General features: G+C 45.0%; 2 protein-coding genes across 5 annotated transcripts; one reads left to right on the top strand and one right to left on the bottom strand.

Moving 5' to 3' along the window:
* Positions 1 to 315: 315 nt before the first annotated feature.
* SPAG11B (sperm associated antigen 11B) lies at positions 316 to 3,142 on the bottom strand. 4 transcript variants are annotated; one of them, XM_027122528.1, is made up of 2 exons: positions 2,166 to 3,142; positions 316 to 616 (listed from the first exon to the last, which is right to left on the bottom strand). In XM_027122528.1, the coding sequence occupies exons 1-2, from the start codon at positions 2,218 to 2,220 to the stop codon at positions 420 to 422; spliced, it is 252 nt and encodes an 83-aa protein (XP_026978329.1). In that variant the 5' UTR covers positions 2,221 to 3,142; the 3' UTR covers positions 316 to 419. The 4 variants fall into 4 exon arrangements, 1 of the variants encoding a protein (XP_026978329.1); XR_003436204.1 differs by lacking the exon at positions 316 to 616 and adding an exon at positions 1,640 to 1,780; XR_003436203.1 differs by lacking the exon at positions 316 to 616 and adding an exon at positions 1,640 to 1,890.
* A 960-nt stretch (positions 3,143 to 4,102) lies between these two features.
* LOC113628723 (zinc finger protein 596-like) lies at positions 4,103 to 23,370 on the top strand. The gene is made up of 9 exons (XM_027122530.1): positions 4,103 to 4,421; positions 7,290 to 7,443; positions 11,696 to 11,986; positions 12,268 to 12,338; positions 17,880 to 17,966; positions 19,783 to 19,909; positions 20,630 to 20,725; positions 21,217 to 21,293; positions 21,754 to 23,370. The coding sequence occupies exons 5-9, from the start codon at positions 17,955 to 17,957 to the stop codon at positions 22,402 to 22,404; spliced, it is 963 nt and encodes a 320-aa protein (XP_026978331.1). The 5' UTR covers positions 4,103 to 4,421; positions 7,290 to 7,443; positions 11,696 to 11,986; positions 12,268 to 12,338; positions 17,880 to 17,954; the 3' UTR covers positions 22,405 to 23,370.
* The last annotated feature ends 851 nt before the right edge of the window (positions 23,371 to 24,221 follow it).

The raw sequence follows: 24,221 nt of genomic DNA on the forward strand, positions 1-24,221 counted from the left end.
GGAGGTGGATATTATAAAATTCTGAGACTCTTTTTTTTTTTTTTTTTTTTTAATGCGGTATGTGGGCCTCTCACCACTGTGGCCCCTGGACCCGCAGGCTCAGCGGCCATGGCTCACAGGCCCAGCCGCTCCGCAGCATGTGGGATCCTCCCAGACCGGGGCACGAACCCGTGTCCCCTACATCGGCAGGCGGACTCTCAACCACTGCACCACCAGGGAAGACCCTCTGAGACTCTTTAAAAAAAAAAAAACAGAAAAAGACAAAGTAGGTAAACTTTTAGGAAAAATCTTTTATAAGACCTTCACCACTGGCGCTGGAGTCATTCAACAAATATTTATTGAGCACCTACTACAAGCCACACATTCTTCTAAGCCCTTAGGATACCTCAAGATCCCATCTGCCTCTGGAAGCTTACATTTTAGGTGCTAGATCCACCATCCATCTCTGGTTTATTGTATTTATTTATTTTTTCTTCCTCTGTATGTGGTATGCAGCACCTATTCCAGGGATCAGAGCAGATTTCAGCTTTTTTCTCACCAGAATAGCAGAAAAAAAGTCTGCAGGTTCCATGTTGCATGAGACAGATAACATTTCTAATTGCAGGTGGAATGTCCCCTATTGATACAATAAATTAGAGCTGATATTTAGTTCACATAGCAAAAGAATAAAGCATGACCCCAGCCCACAGGCCAACTCCACACGGTTATTATATGCTTAAAAAAATGAAGTGTCTGGACAGGTTCCAGTTTAACTGGGCTTCAGTTTCTTAGCTTTAAAACAGGGACAATAATCCATATCTCAAAATTTTGTCAGGAAGATATACATAATACGTATATTTTTATATGTTATTGTACTGTATCAGGCTTCTCAAGCTTCCTGGTGATGGATGTGAGCTAATGCAACAGGGAGAAGCAGAGAGAGTTTTGGAGAACAGAGTCGAATGATTGGATGGGTGGGTCTTGGTCTCTAGGAAAATAGGAAATCGTTCTGATTCTCAGCTTGTGGCCTAATTTTCAGCTTTACAGCCTACAGTGAAAAAAAGAAAAGAAAACCGAGCTCTCCTCACCATAACTTGTGGACTTGTAGGTCAAGCACAACTACCCAACGTTCCCATAAGGAAAGCATTTTCTATTTGTCACAAGAAAAAAAAAAATGGAACTACATGTGGTGATGGCTGTTGGCTAGACTTCTTATGGTAATTATTTTGCAATATCTACAAATATTGAATCATTATGTTGTACACCTGAAACTAATGTAATATTATATATTGATTATATCTCAATTTTAAAAAAGAAAGCGTTTTCTATTTGGGAATGAGATGGTTGAAAGAAAGGTCTTATGTCAGGTCTGCAAATGCCAATCTATCATGACTCAGAAAACCAAAACACCCACCGTGTTGGTCTTACATGATTTAAAAAACAACCTTGCGCAATATCTCAGCTCCAAATGGGGTGTACTCTCTGATGCCATGTCATCTCAGCTCTGTCATGGCTTTTTGGGGAGGACAGCCGAGTGAAGAGATGGGCTGCACATCTAATGAAGATCAAAGCAGCACAGACTAGGGATCTGGAGACCTGGACTGGCCTTCCTTCTTCCGGTAACTAATGATTTCTCCTTGGACAACTCATTTACCTGGCTATGGCTCAGTTTTCCTCTGTAAAATCGGCTCTCTGTGAAAGCTGGAGGAATGCCAGTGTCAGGATGAATAAACTGCTATGACTGTGATTGTCAATTGCACCGCAGGACAGTGGCGTTTCTCGGGAGCGTGGTTTCCTCTCTCTGTAAAGTGTGGGGTTTCCATAGAAGAGCATTCATTCCCTTCCAGCTCTGACATCTGTATGACTGTCATTTCTTTCCGCAAACTTTTCTCAGACTGTGATGAATGCTTCCTATTTGTATCGGAACAAAGTTGACCCTTTGACTTGGGTTATGACCCTGAAAACTCATACTTAGCTTTTAAAAACCTCTTTATAGGGGAGATCAAAATGGTCCAGAGCTGAGCCCCAAAGGGGTCCACCTGCACCCAACAACACACAGATACACACCCAATCCCCCCTCCACGGACACACAAATCAATGAAATTCCTGTACTGCCTTCCTTAGGCTCTCCCAGCTCATCCCTCCTGGCTGGGAGCAGCTTCCTACCTTAACCAGGAGATATTTACCTGAGTTCATTTGGACCAAACAGAAGAGAACAGCGAACAGAAAGAGGACCTTCATGTTTTAAGGTTCCCTCAGGTCTCCCCGCCCTCCTGTGCAGAAAAGCAAATCTGATGAGAGAGCCAAGTGGAGTGGAGAGGAGAGGGACAAAAATAGGACATTTATAGGTTTTTGGGAACACTACTCAGGAATGAGCACATTTATCTGGTCTACTGACTAAGGCCGTGGGCAGAAGTTACTCAGATACCTGGATTCCTTGACCCCCAAATCCTATACAGTCCTGGCTCCTTAATCTGTGTCCAGTTCCCACAGATCTGACAGGAGTGAGCTGAGCTCAGGTTACGTGATCGTGATCGCAGCCCTGGAGAGCTGGAGGACCAATGGGCGGGGCTTCCCACCTCTTCCCCCCATATGAGCCCCAAGGTGTTCACTGTTCCCCTGCCTAAGAGAATGTTAGCTTCTAGAAGTTAAATCCACTTGAGTCCATATATCTACTATTAAAAACAAACAAACTTAAAAGTTGAAGAAACTTGTATTAGTCACAGGAGAACCAGATGGGTTTTTCTATGGAAATAATCTTTTGAGAAATTGCTGCAGCATGAATAGCTGGAATTCAGGCTTGCCAAATTCCCTCCAGTGTGAACTTCAGAATTTTCAAAGAAAATAGAAGAGATTTTAACTCACATATTTCACATTAAAAATATTAAGGGTATAAATGAGGCAACTGAAATTTGAAAATACAGTTTTACTATGCTTTCTGATGTTCACATGAGAGAACAGATATTCCAGTCAAAGGTATCTGGGAGTAATAAAAATTGATTTTTCACTAGTTAAAAGCAAAATCCACATATCTCCTAAAAAGCACACTTTTTACAAGCCTCATTATCCATACTTGACACAAAGCATTCAGATAGAAAATGAGGGGACTTCCCTGGTGGCACAGTGGTTAAGAATCCGCCTGCCAATGCGGCGGGTTCGAGCCCTGGTCCGGGAAAATCCCACATGCTGCGGAGCAACTAAGCCCGGGCGCCACAACTACTGAGCCTGCACTCTAGAGCCCGTGAGCCACAACTCCTGAAGCCTTGGTGCCACAACTACTGAAGCCCGCCCGCCTAGAGCCCGTGCCCCGCAACAAGAGAAGCCACCGCAATGAGAAGCACACGCAGTGCAATGAAGAGTAGCCGCCGCTCGCCGCAGCTAGAGAAAGCCCATGCACAGCAATGAAGACCCAGTGCAGCCAAAAATTTAAAAAAAGGAAATAGAAGACGAAAACATAGATTAAAAGATCTCATTTTAGGACTTCCCTGGTGGTCCAGTGGTAAAGACTCTGTCTTCCAATGCAGGGGATGCCACAACTACTGAGCTCGCGTGCCTCAACTAGAGAGCCCACGCCGCAATGAATGGTCCCGCACGCTACAACTAAGACCCAACGCAGCCAAAAATAACAATAAATAAATATTTAAAATAAAATATCTCATTTTTCAAATTAAAAATACTTTAAAAACAATAAATAAAAAATACTTTCAGGTAACTGCGGTTATAAAGAAAACTCTGAAATTACAATATATTAAGACAATAACGACTTAAGCAATGTGTGGGATGTCCTTCACGTCTCAAATGTATCACAGGACTCACAGGACACGCTCCCAAAAGGGATTTTTGACTTAAATCATTTTCTATTTTTTGAGAAGGAAAGGTCTCCGCATTCAGCACAAGTGGCCTCCCAACTCTAAGCTTTTACCTTGAAGCACCGTCAACATCTTACTTGAAGGAAGGTGTGCGCACCGCCCCTCGCCAGACGCGGGACGCCCTCCCGCCCACGCGGAGAGTCAACTTCCCTGCGCGGCTGTACCCACTGACCGGAAACTCCCTGGGGGCGGGGCGGAGGGCGCAGGTCACGGCCCCACGCAAGCCCCTCCTCCCTGGCCCCGCCCCCCGACCTCGCAATTTCCGGCCGAGCCGGAAGCAGCTCTTCTGGCCCGAAGGACCGTTACCTGGCGTGTGTTTCAGTATTTCTCGTTCAAACTCTCTCGTGGATGCCCTCAGCGCCGCGTCCTCCACACCCGGAGTCCCGGGCCCCTCGACCGCTACCGTCCCCGCCCGCGGGGAGCCCCGCCTAGTCGGGGGGAGCTCTGCTGCCGGGGCCGGACCTGAATCTGTTCCGGTAAAATCGCTGCGCGGCTGGTCCTCGCCCGACCTTTCTGCCCCGGTTCTTCTCACCGTCTTCGCTCCCCACCCCGCGCCTTGTCAGGTCCCTCTCGGTGTGTATTCTCCGGCCTTGGAGGGCGGTGTCGGGCCGTCCCGCCTCCTCCCGACCCTGCGTCCTGCAGCCCCCTGTCCTCTCCTGAATGTGCGTCCCCATCCTGGCTCCATTCTGGGGCCCAGCCCTGCCGCTCTCCAGGCGTTCCCGTCACAGTCACCTCTTCAGAGAGGCCCCTGAGCCCAGCGCTGGGGGCGTTCACCCGTCCCCGCCCCGTGACACCCCGCGGTCTCGAATCCCATCCCACCCGGCCGTGCCTGCAGGGTGTGTTTACATTCCCGGGGCCGCCCTGGAAAGCGTGCTCTTGCTGTGCAGGGGCTGCTGCATTCAATTCCTGCGACTGCAGAGGTGCGGCAGGGGGATGACGAGAAAGGAGCGAGATCAAGGGAGAACCAGGGAGACAGAGTGAGATAGTAAAAGCAGGGGTGAACTGAGGTTGGGGGAGTGGGTCCCATGGGCTTGAAAAGACCCGCTAAGAGTGAAGGAGAATGACCTGGGCAGCAGGGGAATAAATGAAAATAGACCAAAAGAGGATCAGCAGAGATGGAAGAGGGCAGAGACGGGGAGGGAGTTACGAGCACCAGTAGCGGCGGGGGCAAGAGAAAGGTAGATCCCGGATTCATTAGCTGTGTTTTTAAATTTCCAGCTTACAGTCCCGTTTACAGGTATTGTGTCAGATTACGATGATGAGGTCTCAGTGGTTTTCCAGTCTTCATCACATGTTGAAAATATTCTTCAGTGCTTAGCAAGTAATTTTACACTATTTTAGTGTGTTCTTACTAAGGATATCGGTAATTTTCTATGTCAACAGTCAAAACCTAGATTAACCACTTAGTGTGATATTCAACATCTTTATCCCCTTTTATGAGCTTTTAACTTAGTGGGCTGTGAACTGAAGTTTCCAGCCAAGTATATATTCCCTTTGTCGTGTCTCTGAAAGTGATCAAGGGTGAGCTGGATTGTCCTCAGAAGTAGTTGGAAGAGAGCCCTTCTGTTCCTGGTGAATAAATCGCTGAGCTGTTTCCATTGTGACCTCCTTTCGTGTTTTCCAGTGCTACCAATTAGGTCTTCTTAAGATCATAAATTTCTTTTTATATTTTATTTTTGGCTGCGTTGGGTCTTCATTGCTGCACGTGGGGTTTCTCTAGTTGCGGCGAGCGGGGGCTGCTCTTCATTGCCATGCGCAGGCTTCTCATCGCGGTGGTTTCTCGTTGCAGAGCACGGGCTCTAGGCACACGGGCTTCAGTAGTTGTGGCACACGGGCTCAGTAGTTGCGGCACATGGGCCCTAGAGTGTGCGGGCTTCAGTAGTTGTGGCTCGCGGGCTCTAGAGCGCAGGCTCAGTAGCTGTGGCTCACGGGCTTAGTTGCTCCGTGGCATGTGGGATCTTCCCGGACCAGGGCTTGAACCCGTGTCCCCTGCATTGGCAGGCAGATTCTCAACCGCTGCGCCACCAGGGAAGCCCCGTGTCATTTTTTGATGGTTTTAATGTGATGTTTTTCTGGAAAAGAGGAGTCAAATACTTGAGATTATTGCGATTAAAATCGTGAAAGGAAGTGGCTCTTGCTCAGGAATAGGAAATGTGATTTTTAGGGGCAGGCAGGGGTGAGAAGGGCAAACCCTGCACTGTCTCATCCAGGCCGTGTCATTCCTGTGAGGACAGACCTGGTTCCTCTCTGCCGGCCTTTCCTGCTGACCCCCTTGCCTGCTCCAACCCAGCAGGGGGTCACAAGGCCACTCGACAAGGGAGGGCCCGGACTTCACAAACTAAGCGAAGATCAAAAGTCTGTCTCCAGTGAGGCGGGAGAAGAGGGCACTTGATTCTGAAGGGAGCCGGAAGAAAGAGCAAGAATGCTGTCGAGGGCCAAGGAGCCGGGGATGGGAGGGAGACTGAGAAGCTCGGGAACAAGGGGAAGGGAAACGTCTTCCCGTCCTCACCCGAGGTGACCCTGTGCTCAGCAGGTACGGAGGAGACCGTGGGGCCGCTCACGCTCACTGCTGCCACGGAGTATGTGGGCTTCCGTAGGATGGGAGGGCGTTCTGAGGAAATGGAAAAACCCGTCTGCCCGTCTCCTGTGTAACACTTCTGAGTCCCTGTGGTTTCACTGGCTGCAGGGGACGGTCTTCGCCACTTAGTGAGTCCCTTCCTGTGTGTGACTGAGGCGTAGGGAGCTGGTATGAGAGGCACACCCTCCGCACCGAGGGAGGATCTCAAGGCTGATTTTGGCTGGGAAAGAAGCTTTCCATGTGTCTTTATTAATTCCTTGATTTGACTGTCAAAACTTTCATTGATTTCTGTCAAATCTGTTTCTCCGTTTTCGTCTTTAAGCTTTTGTTTCTTTTAACTTTATCTTTTTAATTTGTAACAATTTGAAATGTCAACTCACTCTTGTTTCCTTTTACTTTCTCTTGGTTTATAAAGTTGAACAAGCCCTCTCTGCTTCTATTAAGTGTATTTAAAGTTAAACACTTTTTCCAGGTAACAACTGTGGCCCTATTCTATGGAGTTGATATGTTCATTCTTCATGGTGATGATGACTCGAATTGGCAATGGTCATTCGATTGTATTGTAACCCTGTTGTTTAAACTGTCATTGTCTTTCAGATTGTTAGTTTTGTTTGTACTACCTGATTATTGCTTATTTTCATTTTCATTTTACTGTGGTAAGCATATGTGGCCTATTTGATATATTCTGTTTTGCATTTAGCTAAAATTTTCTCTGTGGCTAATTACAAAGTCAAATTTGATGTGTGCACTGGATGTACTGAAGTCTCTACGTTGGAATAAGTGGGGATAAAAAGTCTCTACATTTTGGATGTACACGCATATACACACACGTTCATTAAAGTATGTGTGTATGTGTCTTCCAGGGAATCTGGCCTCCTGGGAAGAAGGCCAGACTCAGGGACCATGCCCTGCCCACTAGCCCTGCAAAGCTCCACCTGCTCTGAACGATAAGACTAGAGCACTTTCTCAGCCCGTCGCGCTGCGCTTTCTGCCACTGCCCCACCCTACAGCCTAGAGGTATGTATCATTACTTTGGGATCTTGCCTCTGAGCCTGGGACAGTTGGTGGGCAACTGGATGGTCCCTCCCTGCCCTCCTGTGCTTGCAGGACTGTAGCGGGCGTGAGCAGTTGCCTGGTTCTGGGCACACTCAGAAAATACCGCACAGCCTCCAGGCAGCAAGGACCTCCTCTTTAGCTTTCCACGCGTGTTCTCTTGTACCTGTTCCAGGGCCTCCGAGGGGTCTTAGGAAGTTGTTCATTGAGCCTGGCCAGCCATGGACTCCCTCCCCAGGCCTTGCAGGCAGGCTCAAATGGTTGCTGGTCCCCAAGATGACTTAGAATGTTTTCTAGAGGCTCAGGCAGGCCAGAATGTCCTCATCTAGTCTCTCCTGTCAGAATGGCCACTCCAGGCCTCCTGAGACAAACTTGGGAAATTTGTGGACACTCGTTTCTGGAAAGGGCACTGGGAATGACTTGAAAGCATCTGTGTGTTTGTATTTTGTGGAACCCTCTGTAGTCCGCTTCAGTAAACTCAGTACCCTGCGTGGATAGAGAAAGCTGATTCAGTGTTTTTTAACAAGAGTGATAAATCATAATTGTTGTAATAAGTACAATCACGGTGATTAACATCAATAATGAAAATGGTCCTTATGACAAGAGCAATAATAAGAAGAAACTGAAGGAGATGGGAGAATAGACTACAGACCTCAGTGAATGAGTGATCAGATACCCAGTAGGACTTGGGGTGGTTCTAATCAGAGTCCTAGGTCTGCTCCTTGAAACGTGTTCTCTGAAGGTGAAGGACAAGCAGCAAAAGAGAAAAAGAAACACCGGAAGTGGGGCATAGGTGAAAGCAAGGGCTCCTAGGAGATCATCTGCAGGTGAGACTTTCCAGGAAGAGAGGAGCCCAGGTCCAGGGCCTCCCTGCCGCCCCATCCCATCCCCTGGACATCTGGCAGGAGTCTCCCTGGAAGGCAGGGATCCCTGCTCCCCTATGAGGAATGTTAAGCCCCAGCACTCTCAGCCCTGAGTTCTGGCTGCCTGTCTGCCATCTGCTCTTCCTGGGTCCTTCAGTATCTGTACACCTCTGTTCCAGTATCTCTGCCTCGGGCTGCTGGAAGGTGTCATCTCCCTTCCTCTGGCTGGCAGGAAGCATGGGAATAAAACACCAGATGAAAAAGGGGGCAATAACTATGAACAAATCAGAGGATGGGAAAGATTTTTAATCATATGTGTACTTATAAACTATAGACACTCAAAAAAATCCATTCAGAGCCAGAGCTAGATCCCATTCTACCTGGAATAGACTTTATGAAGAACTCCGTGAGATCCTCCATGGTAGAAGGATGGTTTAAGGGAAGATGCAGTAACGTGTGGCACTCTGTGGACAAGAAGATAAAGTTGAGCCAGAGAGTCTTCTTAAAAATGCCATGAAATTTGGTGTAACTACAGAAAGCAGGAAACTCATATTAACTTGCTGTAAAAACTCCTCCAAAACAGGCATAGCATATAAACACTCATTGCCCAGAAGTGCTCAAAGAAATGGATGTACCTCTGTGAACATACGAAGGTGCACAGACATATAGATATGGACACAGGGGAATAGCTGTCTATCTGACAGTGGGAGGGCAAAGTATTGAAACAATGATACAATTATGTAAACATGCCTTGCTTAATCTTCTCTGACTGGTAACGTGAACAAAGTGAAAAATCCTACTTCATATGATGAAAGAAAACTGGATTCTCATACGTTGCAGATAGAACAAAAGTGTGCTACATTTGGGGGTTAGCAACCAGGCAATATCTGTTCACTTTTAAAATACACATGAGCCCACAACTAGAATGCATCTTCTGCCAGTCTCCCTCAAAGTAATAAACTCATTATTAATTAAGAATGCCAAGTATTCATTCATGTTGACATCACTAAGAGGCAGGAGAAGACAACTTAAAATCAAGCAGTGAGCAAATGGTTGATTAATTTGAGGTTCATTCCTGTATTGGAACAATAGAGAAATTTAAGGAATAAATTCTGTCTCTGGCAGAACACTCAGAGAGCATTCCAGCCTAATTTTTTTTCAGTTTTTTTTTAATTATGATAAAATACACATAGCATTTACCATCTTAACCATTTTACGTGTACAGTTCAGTGGTGTTAGGTGGTATTACGTTTATTCATACTGTTGTCCAAACTATCACCACCATCCATATCTAGAACTCTTTTCATTTTGCAAAACTGAAACTAAATCCATTAAACAATAGATAGCTTCCTGTTCCCTCCTTCCCCGTCTCCTGTCAACCATCATTCTGCATTCTGTCTCTGTTATACTGTATTGTTCTATGTATTCCTTTTTTGTATGTTTTATACTTCTTTATTGAATTAAATCATAACATTATTTTGTCATATCATTTCCTTTGTTATCTTTACCATTAACATGGATTTTATAGGTTGACATGTCTTTCACATCTTTCAGTTTCTCTCTAAGACTTTCAGTAGTTTTTACTTAATCCTTACTTACTTAATTCTTTTTTCTTTTGCTGATTTTAAAGCCTGTCATCCATGTAAATTAATGACTTTTTAGCATTGTCATTTTCCTTTCTCTTATCTCCCACTGTGGTCTTTTCTCTTAAATTATTAATCTTAATTTACTTTACTTTGGAAGTTTTGGAGCTCTGTCAAGTCATTTTTCTTTCTTCTGTTGTCTTATAATCTCTTTCATTTTTGTAATTATGCTTTGAAGTTCTGTTAAGGCTTTTTAATAGTTTGTAGTCCATTACTAAACTTATTGGATAGTTTTTTAATAGTTTATTAATTTAAAAGATAGTTTTTTTTTAATTAATTAATTTATTTATTTTTGGCTGCATTGGGTCTTCGTTGCTGCATGCAGGCTTTCTCTAGTTGCGGCGAGCAGGGGCTGCTCTTCGATGCGGTGCGCCGGCTTCTTATTGCAGTGGCTTCTCTTGTTGCGGAGCACGGGCTCTAGGCGTGCAGGCTTCAGTAGTTGTGGCTCGTGGGCTCAGTAGTTGTGGCTTGTGGGCTCTAGAGCGCAGGCTCAGTAGTTGTGGTGCGTGGGCTTCTCATCGCAGTGGCTTCTCTTGTTGCAGACACGAGCTCTAGGCGTGTGGGCTTCAGCATTTTTGGCTCGTGGGCTCAGTAGTTGTGGCTTGTGGGCTCTAGAGCGCAGGCTCAGTAATTGTGGTGCACGGGCTTAGTTGCCCCGCGGCATGTGGGATCTTCCGCGACCAGGGCTCGAACCCGTTTCCCCTGCATTGGCAGGTGGATTCTTTCTCTCTCTCTTTTTTTTTTTTTTTTTTTTTTTTTGCATAACGTGGGCCTCTCACTGTTGTGGCCTCTCCCGTTACGGAGCACAGGCTCCGGACGTGCAGGCTCAGCAGCCATGGCTCACGGGCCCAGCTGCTCCGCGGCATGTGGGATCTTCCCGGACCAGGGCACGAACCCGTGTCCCTGCATCGGCGCGGACTCCCAACCACTGCGCCACCAGGGAAGCCCTGGCAGGTGGATTCTTAACCACTGCACCACCAGGGAAGCCCCTGGATAATTTTTAAATAATGTTTTGCTCCAAGGCATAGGGTTCCTTGAATATTAATATTCAATTTTTTTTTACCCCAACCTCTCTTATGCTTTAGTCTTTTAATAGTTACTGCTTTGGTTATTTTTTCCAAGTTATTTTCATTGAGTTGAGTTCTCCTTAAGCCACATCAGTTCATGGTAATAGTTTGGAGAGAATAGCAGGAACTCCTCCTGGCTCAAAGAAATGACTTTAACACAGGACATTTGGAAAGTTTGTGGGACCTGGTATTTATTTTTTTATAGTGAGGGGCTGCTTTTATTTACAGTTCTCATCCACTCATGACCTTCTTTGATGCCTTCTATTTGGAAGTGTGGGCAAAGCACAGTGATACCTAGGTACATTCCTTCCCACTCACAGGGCTGTTCTGTTTCATGTGCATCGTGGTTCCCTGGATGTCCCTGTATGTCCTTAGAAGAAAAATCCTCAAGGTAAAAAAAAATATTTTGTGTTTCAATTTAAATCTGCCCTGAAGTCAAAACCTAACGTAATCCCATGGACAGTGCCTTATTAGTCTTCCTAGATTTTCCTTCCTTGTCCTTGGATTCTCCCATATGCTCTCGATAACTCAGTGGGCAAACCGTATTTATGGAGTATCTCCTGGAGATTGTGAACTGTCCTAGATATTGACTACCTTTCCCCAGTTATCAGATCCTTGCATTAATCTGGGGTTTTCCTTTCAGATCTGATTGAAAGTACTCTCCTCCCTGCTGGGTGACTCACAGAGGAAAATAAGAAGAAACAGTGCCCAGAATCCAGCTATCACGCCACCCACCCACCCACAGACATTTAAATAACCCTCTAGATCCTCCTCAGTCCCCTCAACTCACCCTAGAAGGTTCCAGTTCCTCATCAGAGTGCATGCATACAACGGGCAGAGAGCAAAGCTCGAGAACCACCCTGGCACTACTTGTCTCTGTGATGCTGAAGACATTCTCCTTCCTGTGTGTTACAGAGAAGATTCACATTTCCAGGTATGGACCCATGTCTGGGGGAGGGGCGTCCTCACTATTCTGAAGATCAGGTACCTCAGAGCTTGGGGTAGAGGCAGGTGTTTGAGGGGTGTAGAACATAGGACCCAGTCCAAGTGCACTAAAACGGAAACACTGGGATAAGAGCTTGGGGCACAACTGGAGCAGGGCTTCCAACCACTCACTGGCCTTGTGGTCACGGAGGAGGACAGCAGGGGCCTAGGAGGGGAAACCATGGGCTCGCGTCAGTTTCCAAGATCAATGTCAGTTTTCTCTCTCTGCAGAGTTTGTAAGCTTTGGAAGATGCTAGTTGAACATTCTGCACTATGGAGATGTGTACCTGACACCTTACAAGGTACGTATGGCCTCTATTTGGGAAAATGCTTGAGGGTCTCTGCTGTAAACCGGGCATGGCAGTTCTTACACAAAACCCATGCTGGGCTCCTTGGAGCAGGTATATATGACGGCTCAGTGAGCTTTGATATGTCCAGGGGCCCTGAATATCTGTCATTCCACTCCCTGATTCAGGTTGAACGCAGTTGATTTTTGTCCTTTGATCATCGGAATGCTTGGGTGTTGCAGGGAGAGGCCCTGGTTGTCAGGCATCTCTTCCAGAGACACGTGAGAGCAGGGTTCCAGTCACTGAGTGTGGGGCTCTACATGATCTGAAGCATAAAGCCTTCTGAAATCGTTCCAGCTTTAATTAAGGAAGCTGGGAAGAGGTACCCTCACCAAACTGAACTCTAGTTGCATGTTCTATACTTGAGGAAATTCCCGATCACCAAACTTGCCCAGTCCTCACAAGTGTGGAACTATACAACTGTGAAATTTCAGAGTCACGGATCTTCAAGGAAAGTGACTTCTCTCCACTGCTTTTCTAACACAACCTTGTCCTGGACCCTCTTCTTACCTTCCAAGGCAGGCAGATGATGAACCTGCCCAGGCTGCAGGCTCTGTGTTTCCTGGAGTTGGTGGACATTCCCCTCGTGCCTGACTAGGGGCTCATGATGGCTCTCTCTGAAGTTGATTGACTCCACAGCCTAAAACTGGTGAACTCCTTTTTGTCAGGTGGATTCCTGCAGGCAGTAGCCCAGCATCTTCAGAAGCTCAGTATGAGAGTGGGCTCAACAACCAAAGTATTGTCTCAACTAGAAAGGATGGATTCCCTGCTATAACTGGAACTAAAATATTCCTCCCAGCACTGAAGACTTCCTCTCTGCTTCTAACATCCTCTCTGTTGGCCTCAGAATGCCAGATTCCAAGTCCTGCAGCTCCTGGAAGTCCACACCTCAGGCCAGGGGAGGGAGGATGCCGGGGCTCTTCTGCAGGAGGCGCTGCTACGCTGTGCGGTCACTTTCAATTCCAGGCCACACTTGCCTGCCAGGTGGTGGAGGCGACGCCCCTGGGTAACTCAGGCCTATCCTCACCGCCCTCACCTGCACACCGAACCATGAGAGGACATAACTCACATGAAACTGTGGTCAGGGAACAGACTTTTGAGCCAGATACACGTGAGCGTGAAACGTAGTTCAACCAATTATATGCTGCATAGTTTTTGTTAAGTCACATGAATCCTTTCCAGGTCAGTTTCATGAAAGGAAAAGTGATGATAATAATGGCAAATGAGGGAATTCCCAGGCGGTCCAGTGGTTAGGACTCTGCACTCTCACTGCCAAGGGTCCAAGTTCGGTCCCTGGTCGGGGAACTGAGATCCCACAAGCCGCACGTGCCGTGGCCAGAAGAAAAGAAAAAATAATAATGGCAAATGAATAAATGGCAAGATTATAAGAATACTCCTGTTACCTAATATGTGATCAATATTGATGACACGTTTGGGTAGAGGGCTTCTTAGATCTTCCATAAGAGTTATCCATAGACTTTGTTGTCTGTACTTTCTGCTCAGTTTGCTTGGAACCTAAAACAACTCTAAAAAAATAAAGCATTTTTAGAAAAAGAATGAAAGGATATCATCTGTTTTCCTTAATTCCATATATGTGATTTACCTAATTAGTGAGAAAATATTTGATTAAAAAAGGCATGCCTTGGGCTTCCCTGGTGGCGCAGTGGTTGGGAGTCCGCCTGCCGATGCAGGGGACACGGGTTCGTGCCCCGGTCCAGGAAGATCCCACATGCCGCGGAGCGGCTGGGCCCATGAGCCATGGCCGCTGAGCCTGCGCGTCCGGAGCCTGTGCTCCGCAACGGGAGAGGCCACAGCGGTGGGGGGCCCGCTCGCAAAAAAAAAAAAAAAAAAAAAGGCATGCCTTGATTAGATCTACATTGACTTGGCATGCAAATTAATCAGGGTGTGTCTTTCGATTTACATGATTGATGAGATTATCAGCTGCTTACAAAGAGGGCTTGCCAAGAAAAGCTGGTTTATCTAGAGAGAGAAAGAAACTCTGAGTTCGTTTGGGTGGTGAATGCATCCTCAATAAAGAGTTGGCTTCTTTGGCTTTTCCATGGGTTTGGGTAAGTAGTAGAGAGAATTTTTGTCAGGAAAGACAGACTCCGTTATTTCAGAAGAGTTTATAATCAGGAAATGATGGATCACATGAGTGCAGCCACTTGGGGCAAGTTTCCTTACTGTGGACATAGAGTTTCTCTGTATTTATAATTCATATGTAATGGTCAGAGGTGAACTTGCCTAATCTTACCATGTATAGGTAGATTTAGACCACTGGGAGGGCAGAGCATATATAAATATCTAATGACTAATTAGGTGAATGGCCTCAAGGAGTGGTAGAGTTCTGTGTAAGTTAGGGCAGAGGGGAAGGGAAAGGTTTTAACTTGGTTGGAGTTTAGTGAAAGTCTCCTGCTAGTTGAGATTTAAACTGATGCTGACATAAATTGTGTATGGGTGGGAAGGTTGTGTGTGTGGATTGGGTGGAAATGAAGGTTGATACCAGTCCCCCAGTGTAGAGAGAACAGCAGTATGTGTGTGGGCTCAGCCAGGTCATGCACACATCAATGCCAGGATGTCTGGTGGAGCCGTTAACTAAGACTGAAGACTAGAGGAGGAGTGATTTTTGTATTTGGAGGGGCAGAGGTGTTGTCCTGAGAAATATTTCGTTTTAGGTGTATGTAAGTTCGCAAGGAGAGATGATAGCACAGAAATGGAATCCAGACAAGAAGCTGGTCATTTTCAACAGAGATAGCAGTAGAAGAAATGAGAGCAATTGAATAAATGTGTGAGAGGAGAACAGGAGCTCCCATTAAGTCTTGAGACACTCCAGTAGGACCGAGGAATTCTTTGCAGAGGACTGATGACAGAGTAGATCGAAGACAGGAGAATGAGGTTTCAGTTTAGGCTAGGAAAAAGTTCCGGAAAGGAGGTCAAGTTTCAACTTTTGTTTTCAAGGAAGACTCTATCTGTGGGGAGATACTTGGTGATATTAACAATATGTATGCGTGAGATAAACGTTGAGGGTCTTTGCAAGTCAAGGGAGAGGAGGACGTGAGGGGCTGACGGCTGTACTTCCAGCTTGATGGTGAAGGGAGGATAGATGGGCAGGGACTTGAGAAAAAATAGGTTCAGGGGAGATTTTTGCTTCAAGTAAAAAGAGACATAATGAGCTTAACTGATGAGGGGACTGATGGACAGGTGTCCGGTAAAGGAGAACAAGAAAACAGGAGAGAAAGGAGTTCAGCTGGAGACGCTAGACTAGAGGCAGCATGACCCGTCAATTTGAAGGGAGAAAAGGAGTAGCCCAGGGGTAGGAATGTAGGAATATCTGTAGCGATCATGATGGTGAACCGAGTTACTTCGTCACATCATGTAATCCGTCTGTGTTATGAACTGAATTGTGTGCCCCCAAAAGTCAAATATTGAAGCCATCCTCAGACCTCAGAGTGTGATGGTATTTGGAGATTAGGCCTTAAAAGCGGTGATTAAATTAAAATGAGGTTCTTAGGATGGGCCCTAATCCAATTTGGCTGGTGTCTTTGCAAGAAGAGGAGATTATGGCACAGACATGTCCAGTGGGAAGACACAGGGAGAAGACAGCCATCCGGAAGCTAGGAAGGGCGGCCTTGGAAGAGACCAACCCTGGCTTCACTTTGATTTCGGACTTAGAGCCTCCAGAATTGTGAGAAAATAAATTTGCTTAAGCCACCCAGTCTGTGATACTTTGTTACAGCAGCCTTAGCAAACTAATACACTATGTGTAGTAGGAAATAACCTCATCTTTTGAAATGTGAAGAGTGTAGATTCAAAAGGCATGGTGACAATTTGAAATATTTATGGAGCAAATATTTGAAATGTTTCTGTTTTACTTTGCCAAACATAGTAGAGTTGCCAGATATATTTGAAAACAACTAGGAGTAGGTGATTCTGTGTTTAGACAGGGGTCCACTTAGTAGTAGTGTGTGTCGGATGCAGTCATGGAAAAGGCAGGTACAAGGAGTCACCTGCTATTGGGATTTTGATGGGGAAATCCGGTTAATAGTCCAAGGGACATAGAAAGTGTTCTGGTCTTGGTAAGTGCCTGTTGAAATGAGTAAGTGTGGATTAAACTGAGCAGGAAAAATGTAGAGAGATGTAGCTTGATGTTTGAGAAGTGAAACAAGTACATTGGGGGTCCCCATGTGGCAGAGGACCTGACTTTGGGGTATCAGAAGGCAGAGGGGTTGTAGTTACAGGTTGGGGCTCCTGATTAATGTCAGAGGAAGTATTCCAGGTAAAACCTGGATATGATGTGTACTGCATAAGGAATATGAGCATGGGAGACAGGCAGAACAAAATTAAAATTATAGACGCGTCATTTCTAGCTGTGACTTTGTTATACGATTAATTTTTTGGACCTCTTCTGTGTGTGTCATTTGTTATATTGGTAAACAAACTAAAATCGCCAGCTTTATTTTAAGGCCTAAATGAGTGGATATACGTAAATATCCAAGCACTAAGTCATGTTTGATACAAACTTTGTTTTTTTCTTTTTCTGGACCTCAGGTACAAATGGGTGAGTTAATCCTGCTTTTGTTTATGATGCATTATCATCATTTTCCCATGAAGTATATTTAGTTATTGGTATTTCAGGGGAGAATTTACACTTTATAAATGCTTTCTCTGTGTGTCTCTTGCACACATTTGTGTGCACATATATATATATATATATGCATGTACACATACGTGTGTTTGTGTATAATGAAATGCAGGGATATTGCAGCTAATGAAGATTAATGCAGAACATGATCTCAAGGATTTCAGCTACCCCTTTACTAAGATGATCAGCTGGAGTTAGCCCAGCCATCCTTGACACAGAGGGCTCGAGACAGTCCACGAGCGGAACACTGTGGCTCGTGTACCCCTGCTTCTTTCTGGAGCAGCGGATGCTAAGGACGAGACCGGAAGGGTGGGTGCCACGGTTCCTCCAAGTGGAATAAGTCCTTAAGTTAACTCCCTCATAAAACAGACGTTTAGTTGATTGACTTCCACGTCCGTGGGGATCAGATCCAGCAGAGTTAAGGGAGCACTGCCATGAATGCTGGGGAACCCCTGCCAGTGTGTAAGTCAGAATAATGAAATCTGAGAATTCCCAGTGTTTGCCTGCAGGTGGGAACCAAAATCTATGTGCAGCGTGGGTCAGGGGTCACTGGTTTGGAGTCAGGGAGAGAACTGAATAACTCTGGGTACCACAGGCTAATTAACATATGAAGCTCAATACTTTCCATGTTCTTGTCTGTAAGTTATTTGTATTTCTACTTTTTAAATCAACAACCACAGTTAAAGTCTTCTTGCTTTTGACCCTGGGAGAGGAGTAGAGGCCTCTGTGTGTTTCCAGTAGGGTGTGCACTGCATGTTTGTCGGTTAGACTGGGCGTCACATCCAGGTGAAGGTTTGGGGCTTCATGAAGGTGTGCACAGGACTGGAGTCTCACGGCTTCTTCTCCATCCGCAGCTCTGCCGGCTTAGTGCTTGGACTGTCTGTGAGTGAAAACCCAGAGAAAGACTGCTCGCAGCTGAGTTACTGACAATGCAGCCATTGGTGAGTAAGCAGTGACTCTTTCTGCTGGAATTGCACACACTGCTGCTGACAGCAGATGGGCAGGTTTCTCTTACTTGCATGGATGTTCTAAGTGCAGTCAAGAAACATTCAGGGATCTGAGCTCCAGTGAAATTTCCCCAGGACTCTGGGATGGTTGTCATGGGTCAAGAACTCCTTAATAACTAGTATCCTTCCTAACATCACACTCCTTTATTCCAGCCTCTGCTAAGCTTGTGTATTTACAGAAGAGGTGAGAGAAGTTTTCTTTCTCTCATCTGTCCATGGTCTCATTGGGGAATAATTCAGTCGTTAATCACATTAGTGGCTATCGTGGTCTAAGGTTGTGGTGAATAGAGAGGAGGGAGGAGGAGAACATTACAGTCCAGTGGGCAGGCCAAGGTCTCATCAGGTGGGTTCAGTCAGTCCTGTCTTCACAGGTCCTGGGTGCGGGCTGTGAGCTGTGAAGGGAGCACGAGAGAAGCTGAGGCCAAAGGAGGCATGAGGGATCATTCATTTATTTTTTTCTAATTTTAAAGTTTTGATAGAATATATATGCTCTTTTACGAACTTCTTAAAAAGAAAATTAACGCTTTTTTTCATTTTTGGTAACTGGAATTAATGTATAGGGAGTATTATTTCCTTAATTGTGGCTCCATATTGAGGAGGAATAGAGTAAAATTTAAGACCCTGTGGAAAGTTTTAAAGAACTAGATAGATCAAAACCAGTCAAGAGACTTCTGTTATCCTTCCGCAGAGAGACAAGCTAAAGAAAGGTGACAGTAAGGACTGGTGTTTGAGGTCCCAGAAAACATTGAGAGTGGGGGTCCTCCCACCAGAGGGACGGGTCAGGCTGGGTCTGTCCTTCAGCACAGCCACCCCAGAGTCCCCCCGGCTTGTGCTGCTGGACCATCTGACCTCATACCTTCTTATGAACGCCCAAGTTCTGTAGAGTTCAGTGAGACCACGCCTGTTGATACCAAGTCCTGTATGAAACTTGTTCATTTCTGAATAATGCTGGAGACGGTTTCAAGGTTCTCGGACATTTTAATAAGTAATAGACTAAGGCTTGTATTTAATACATGTTTACTTAGGTAGGGAGAACTTCATTACTTCATTGGATCTTTCAATACTCATAACAGGTTATTAAACCATTTAATAGATGAGTCTGAAGTTCATTTAGGGGAATGATACAACTACAGTTATGGTTTAAAAGTGGCAAATCAGGGCTTCCCTGGTGGCGCAGTTGTTGAGAGTCCGCCTGCCAATGCGGGGGACGCGGGTTCGTGCCCCGGTCCGGGAGGGTCCCACGTGCCACTGGACCCATGGGCCATGGCCGCTGGGCCTGCGCATACAGAGCCTGTGCCACAGCAGTGAGAGGCCCGCGTACCGCAAAAAAAAAAAAAAAAAAAAGGTGGCAAATCATAGTTATCGTTTGCCTTGGATGTGTCAATAAGTTATTGGAAATTAATCAGGAAGAGTTTTATGAATTTTCAAATGCAGCTTTTAATCACATGTCTGAACTCACAATTACCAGTTTTTTGGGCAGATTTCCAGGTTTTTTTTTAATTACACCACACTTCGTGTGATATTCCTTTATAATAAAGTTTTATTAATTCAGACTGTGCATATCTGTGTGATATATTGAAAAGCAGTTGCCAGCTCAGCACTGAGAAGGAACTGATGGGAACCCCAAACTCCGTTTGATCTTTCTGTACACCCAGCTTCTCCACCCCTTTCCTCAGTGCTGCCACATCAACCCTCCTGCTCTGGACATTAGTAGGGGCTGCTCTGTCTAAACCACAATATCCATGTTTAGGAATCAGTGACATTTGAAGATGTAGCAATCAGCTTCACCCAGGAAGAGTGGGCCCTGCTGGACACATCCCAGAGAAAGCTGTTCAGAGATGTGATGCTGGAGAACATCAGTCATCTGGTCTCCGTGGGTGAGTCTGTCAACATTTATGTATGTATGCAGGTAGGTAGGTAAGTAGGTTGGTAGGTAGGTAGGTAGGTATTCATTGATTCAGTCGATAAGTATCTAGAACAGCTTCTGCATACTCACTCCACTCCCTGTCCTGATTCTTTCATAGACCTTATAACTACATGAGAGAAAGTTGTTTAATATATTACTTACATCTAGTTTGTCACCCCACTAAAATGTAGTCTTGACCACAATTTAATGTCTTTCTTGCTACTCAATCTCTAACACTCAGAACAGACCCAGGAACTCAATGAATGTTTTTGAATGCATAAATAAATTGAGTAAATATTTTCTAAATATTCTGCTCTAGTCACTATGCTGAGGCTTGACAGCAGACTAGAGAAAATAGCAAAACCTTGATTATTCTTGTGGGACTTATGTTTACTGGCGTCTGTTTGAAGATAATATTCAACCGACGGTGGAGACATTTAATTTCTCCATTTTTTAAAAGACTGAGGATTCTGTGTTCTGTCTTCGAACTTGGCCATGGACATCAGCATCCAGAGGTCTTCACTATTTTGGTCACATGATCTGTACTTCAGTGTTTCCTCTGCTCATGGTGTTGTTGCCTGGGCTGAACTTCAGTGGTCTCCTTGTTCTTCCTCAGTAGCGTGTCCTGAACTTGATGATAATGCCCTTTTATTAGCACAGAACTCAAAATCCACCTTTTTTCCATGAACAGGGTATCAGCATTGCAAATCAGATGTGATTTTCCAGCTGGACCAAGGTGAAGAGCTGTGGATTGAAGGAAGAGGATTTTTCCAAAGCCACAGTCCAGGTATGCAGCAGCAGCCTGTGCTTCAGTATGAGGAGGTGCCTAGTCAGTGAGTGAGTATGTACTTAGAAACATCAACTGAAGATTTTGTTAAGTGAGTGAGGTTTTCTAAAACGTAGGTGAACGACATTGGGGCAAAATTCTTTAGATGTTATTATTCCTTACATATTTCAGTCACATTCATGTGTACTCCTGCCATTACCTTTTTTGGGCTTTAGGGAAAGTTAAACTTTCACATAATAACTCTTGTTCTCATCCTCCCCTTTGAAGGTTTTCCCTCTCTCTACCCAACATCTCATCTCCATTTTAATATTTTCATATTTCAGTCCTGAAAATCTTTACTAATTGTCAATGCCCTATAATGTGTTTCTGTTTCCTAGAGTATTCCCTATTGAAGTACCAATTTTTGAAACATACTCATAAAGGTCTTGGAGCTTTTCAACATTTTCATTCCCCTAATGGCATTCTAATTTTTTTTTTTTCAATTATTTTAGGCAGGGAAAGTGCCCTTAAAGAAATGTTAGCCACACAGCATATCAGCAGGAAAGACACATCTACAATCATCCCACTGGTAAGTTTCCTGAGTGTTAACCCTGGTCATCCAAATTAAAGACCTGGCAATGGAATGTTAGTAATTGAGCACAATAGCCTGATTTACATTAAGTTGGGATTAAGCTATTTCTGAGCAAAAAGTTATGGGTGGTTTGAATTTAGTGCAGAGATTAACCTGAGCTCAAAACCATAACCTCAGATCTTAAAAAAAAGGGGCAACTGTATAAACATTGCTCATATGCCTAGTCTTTGAAACATATTGCAGTCTTCAAAATTAGCCTATAACCTCTGCAGCTGGGAGGCTATAAAGAGAAAGCCTTTGTGTCTGCAGGGAGTAACACATCAGGCGTATGCAGGTCATGTCAGAAGGATTTTAAATGGAGACTCTCACTGAATGCTTTGTTTTAGATTCACGTGTAGAGAAAAGACTGTATGTATGTGGACAAACCGTTAATAGCCTTTTATCTCCTTCCCAAAAGCAAGTATCTCACACTCCAGAGGATCCCTTCGAATGTAATGATTTGGGAGAAGATTTCACTCATAGCTCCACACTGAGTCAACATTTGTTAACTCACATGGAAAAGACACCCTGTATCAACAAACAGTGTAAAAAATCCCTTAGTGACCAATCATACCTTAATCAACATAAGCAGATCCACACTAGAGGTAAATCGTGTGAGTGCCATCTGTGCGGGAAAGCCTTCAGTAATTGCTCTAGCCTTAGAAGACACGAGATGACTCACACTGGAGAGAAACCGTATGAATGCCATATCTGTGGGAATGCCTTTATTCAAAGCTCTGACCTTAGAAAACACAATCTAACTCACACCGGAGAGAAACCATATGAATGTCATCTCTGTGGGAAAGCCTTTAGTCAGTCCTCTAACCTCAGACAGCATGAGAGAACACACACTGGAGAGCAGCCGTATGAATGTCAACTCTGTGGGAAAGCGTTCAGTAAATGTTCTGCTCTTAGACGACACGAGAGAACTCACACTGGAGAGAAACCGTATGAGTGTCATCTTTGTGGCAAATCCTTCAGCCAGTGTTCTGCCCTTAGACGACATGAGGGAACCCACAATGGAGAGAAAATTATGAATGCCTTCAGTAAGTATTCTGACCTCAGATGACATGGTATTATAAATGTAACAAACGTGGATAAGACTTCAACCGTAGCTTTAACATTTAAACACACCAGAGGACTCACATCGAAGAAAACGCTGTAATCAATGGGGAAGATCCTTCAGTTATCCTTATTCAACTTGACATATGCAAATTTATATGGAAGAGGGTCCATATGTGTGATATTTATGTGGCAAAACCTTCAGTCAGTGGTCTGACCATAGATGACATGAGAGAACTCATACTGTCAATAATAACAACAGCTCTAAACTTTAAACACACTAGGGGACTTGCATCAGGGAGGATCCAGGTCTGCCATCAATGTGCAAATGCTTTCATTTATAGTTCATGGTGAAACAACATGGGAAAACTCCATTTGGGAGAGCCCCTAGGTCTAATCACTGTGAACAAACATTCAGCCAAGCACAGTCTTGATGTGCACGAGAAAACTCAGTGAAGGAATGAATAACCACTACAACAGGAAGTAAGAGGATGAAGGCTCTTAAGGAATACCAAGGCATTCATCCAGGAGAAGTGATTCAGTGTAAAATCATGAGAAATCCTTTATTCATAGAGCCACACTTGTGGTACTTGTGCGGATTCAGACTGTACAAAACACGCTCAGTGTCATGAAATAAGGATGACACTTCAGTGATCTCTCATTTCATAATCAACGTTAAGGTTCTCACACTGAGGAGACAGCAGTCCTAAAATCAGTGTGGCGAAAACTTCATCTAGACTTCACATTCAGAAAAGCTAAGTTGAGCGGGTGAAAAACCCTTTAAAAGAGCCTTTAACATACAATTCAGCAAATAATTCAGAACTTTGAGAGAACTATTTATGGGGAAAAACCTGACATATAAATGCAAACAGTAAGGTGATCTGGGAATACTGAATGCAGAATTTTGTAAGAAATTCAAATTTTTCCAACAGATTATTTGTAAATATTTAAACAATAAAGTTGGTTGCTGAAAAGTCTAGTCTGTTGGTAAAGTTGTAGTTTTCTCCATGCAGCACACAGATCTGGGTCTGCACTCCATGGCGTGTCGGGGAGACTCGGCCCGATTCTCTGTCTTCCCTTTCTCCACAGCCCCTTCCACACAGCTCACCTCCACTCATTCCAGCTTCCCACCAACATCAGCTGTTTCATCTATGCACTGATGGTGACACAACAGAGGCCTTCACCCCACTGGCTGGTTTCTCAATGTGCCATGACCCTGGCCTACCAGGTGGACAGTATCATGGACGTCTAGTGTAAACCACGGGGTAGTCCCCAGCCTGTGTCTGCCCCTGGGCAGCTCCGCGGGGCCAGAGAGACGGGCAGCTCTGCTGTTCCAGGCCAAGAACACTCCTTGGATTTTTCCGTGAAGCGCCTGAGTTGAGCTAGCTGGGGGCAGGAGCTCATCGTATGACGCCATCCCACATCTTATTGAGGTGAGTCCTGAGTTACGCACCTACCTGCTTCCCAAACAGAGCCATTATTGTGCCCTCCCCACCAACACACACACACAGAGCAGCCCTGAAAAGAAGACCCCAGCAATATAATATTCCCTAACCTATCAGACACCACACAAGCCTGTCTTATTAATGCTCTTTTCCCCAAGCAAAATGAAAGTTCTCTCAAAGCAGGTCTGTCCTGCTTTGCGCCTAGGGCTTGGAAATGTGTTGCCCTTCAACAGACTTCCATACTGAACCTAAACCTCAAGGGAAGTGTTCTCAAGAGATCACTCAGCTGATTTGTGCTCTTCCCAAACTAGCACAATCCCCAAATCATAGCTTGACAGGCTGATTAAATAAGCACATCTCAGGGTGAAACCAATACATC

This window comes from Aethalodelphis obliquidens, unplaced genomic scaffold, assembly GCF_003676395.1.
Source record: "Aethalodelphis obliquidens isolate GAN/ISIS:26980383/991018 unplaced genomic scaffold, ASM367639v1 scaffold25, whole genome shotgun sequence".
Classification (NCBI taxonomy): domain Eukaryota; kingdom Metazoa; phylum Chordata; class Mammalia; order Artiodactyla; family Delphinidae; genus Aethalodelphis; species Aethalodelphis obliquidens.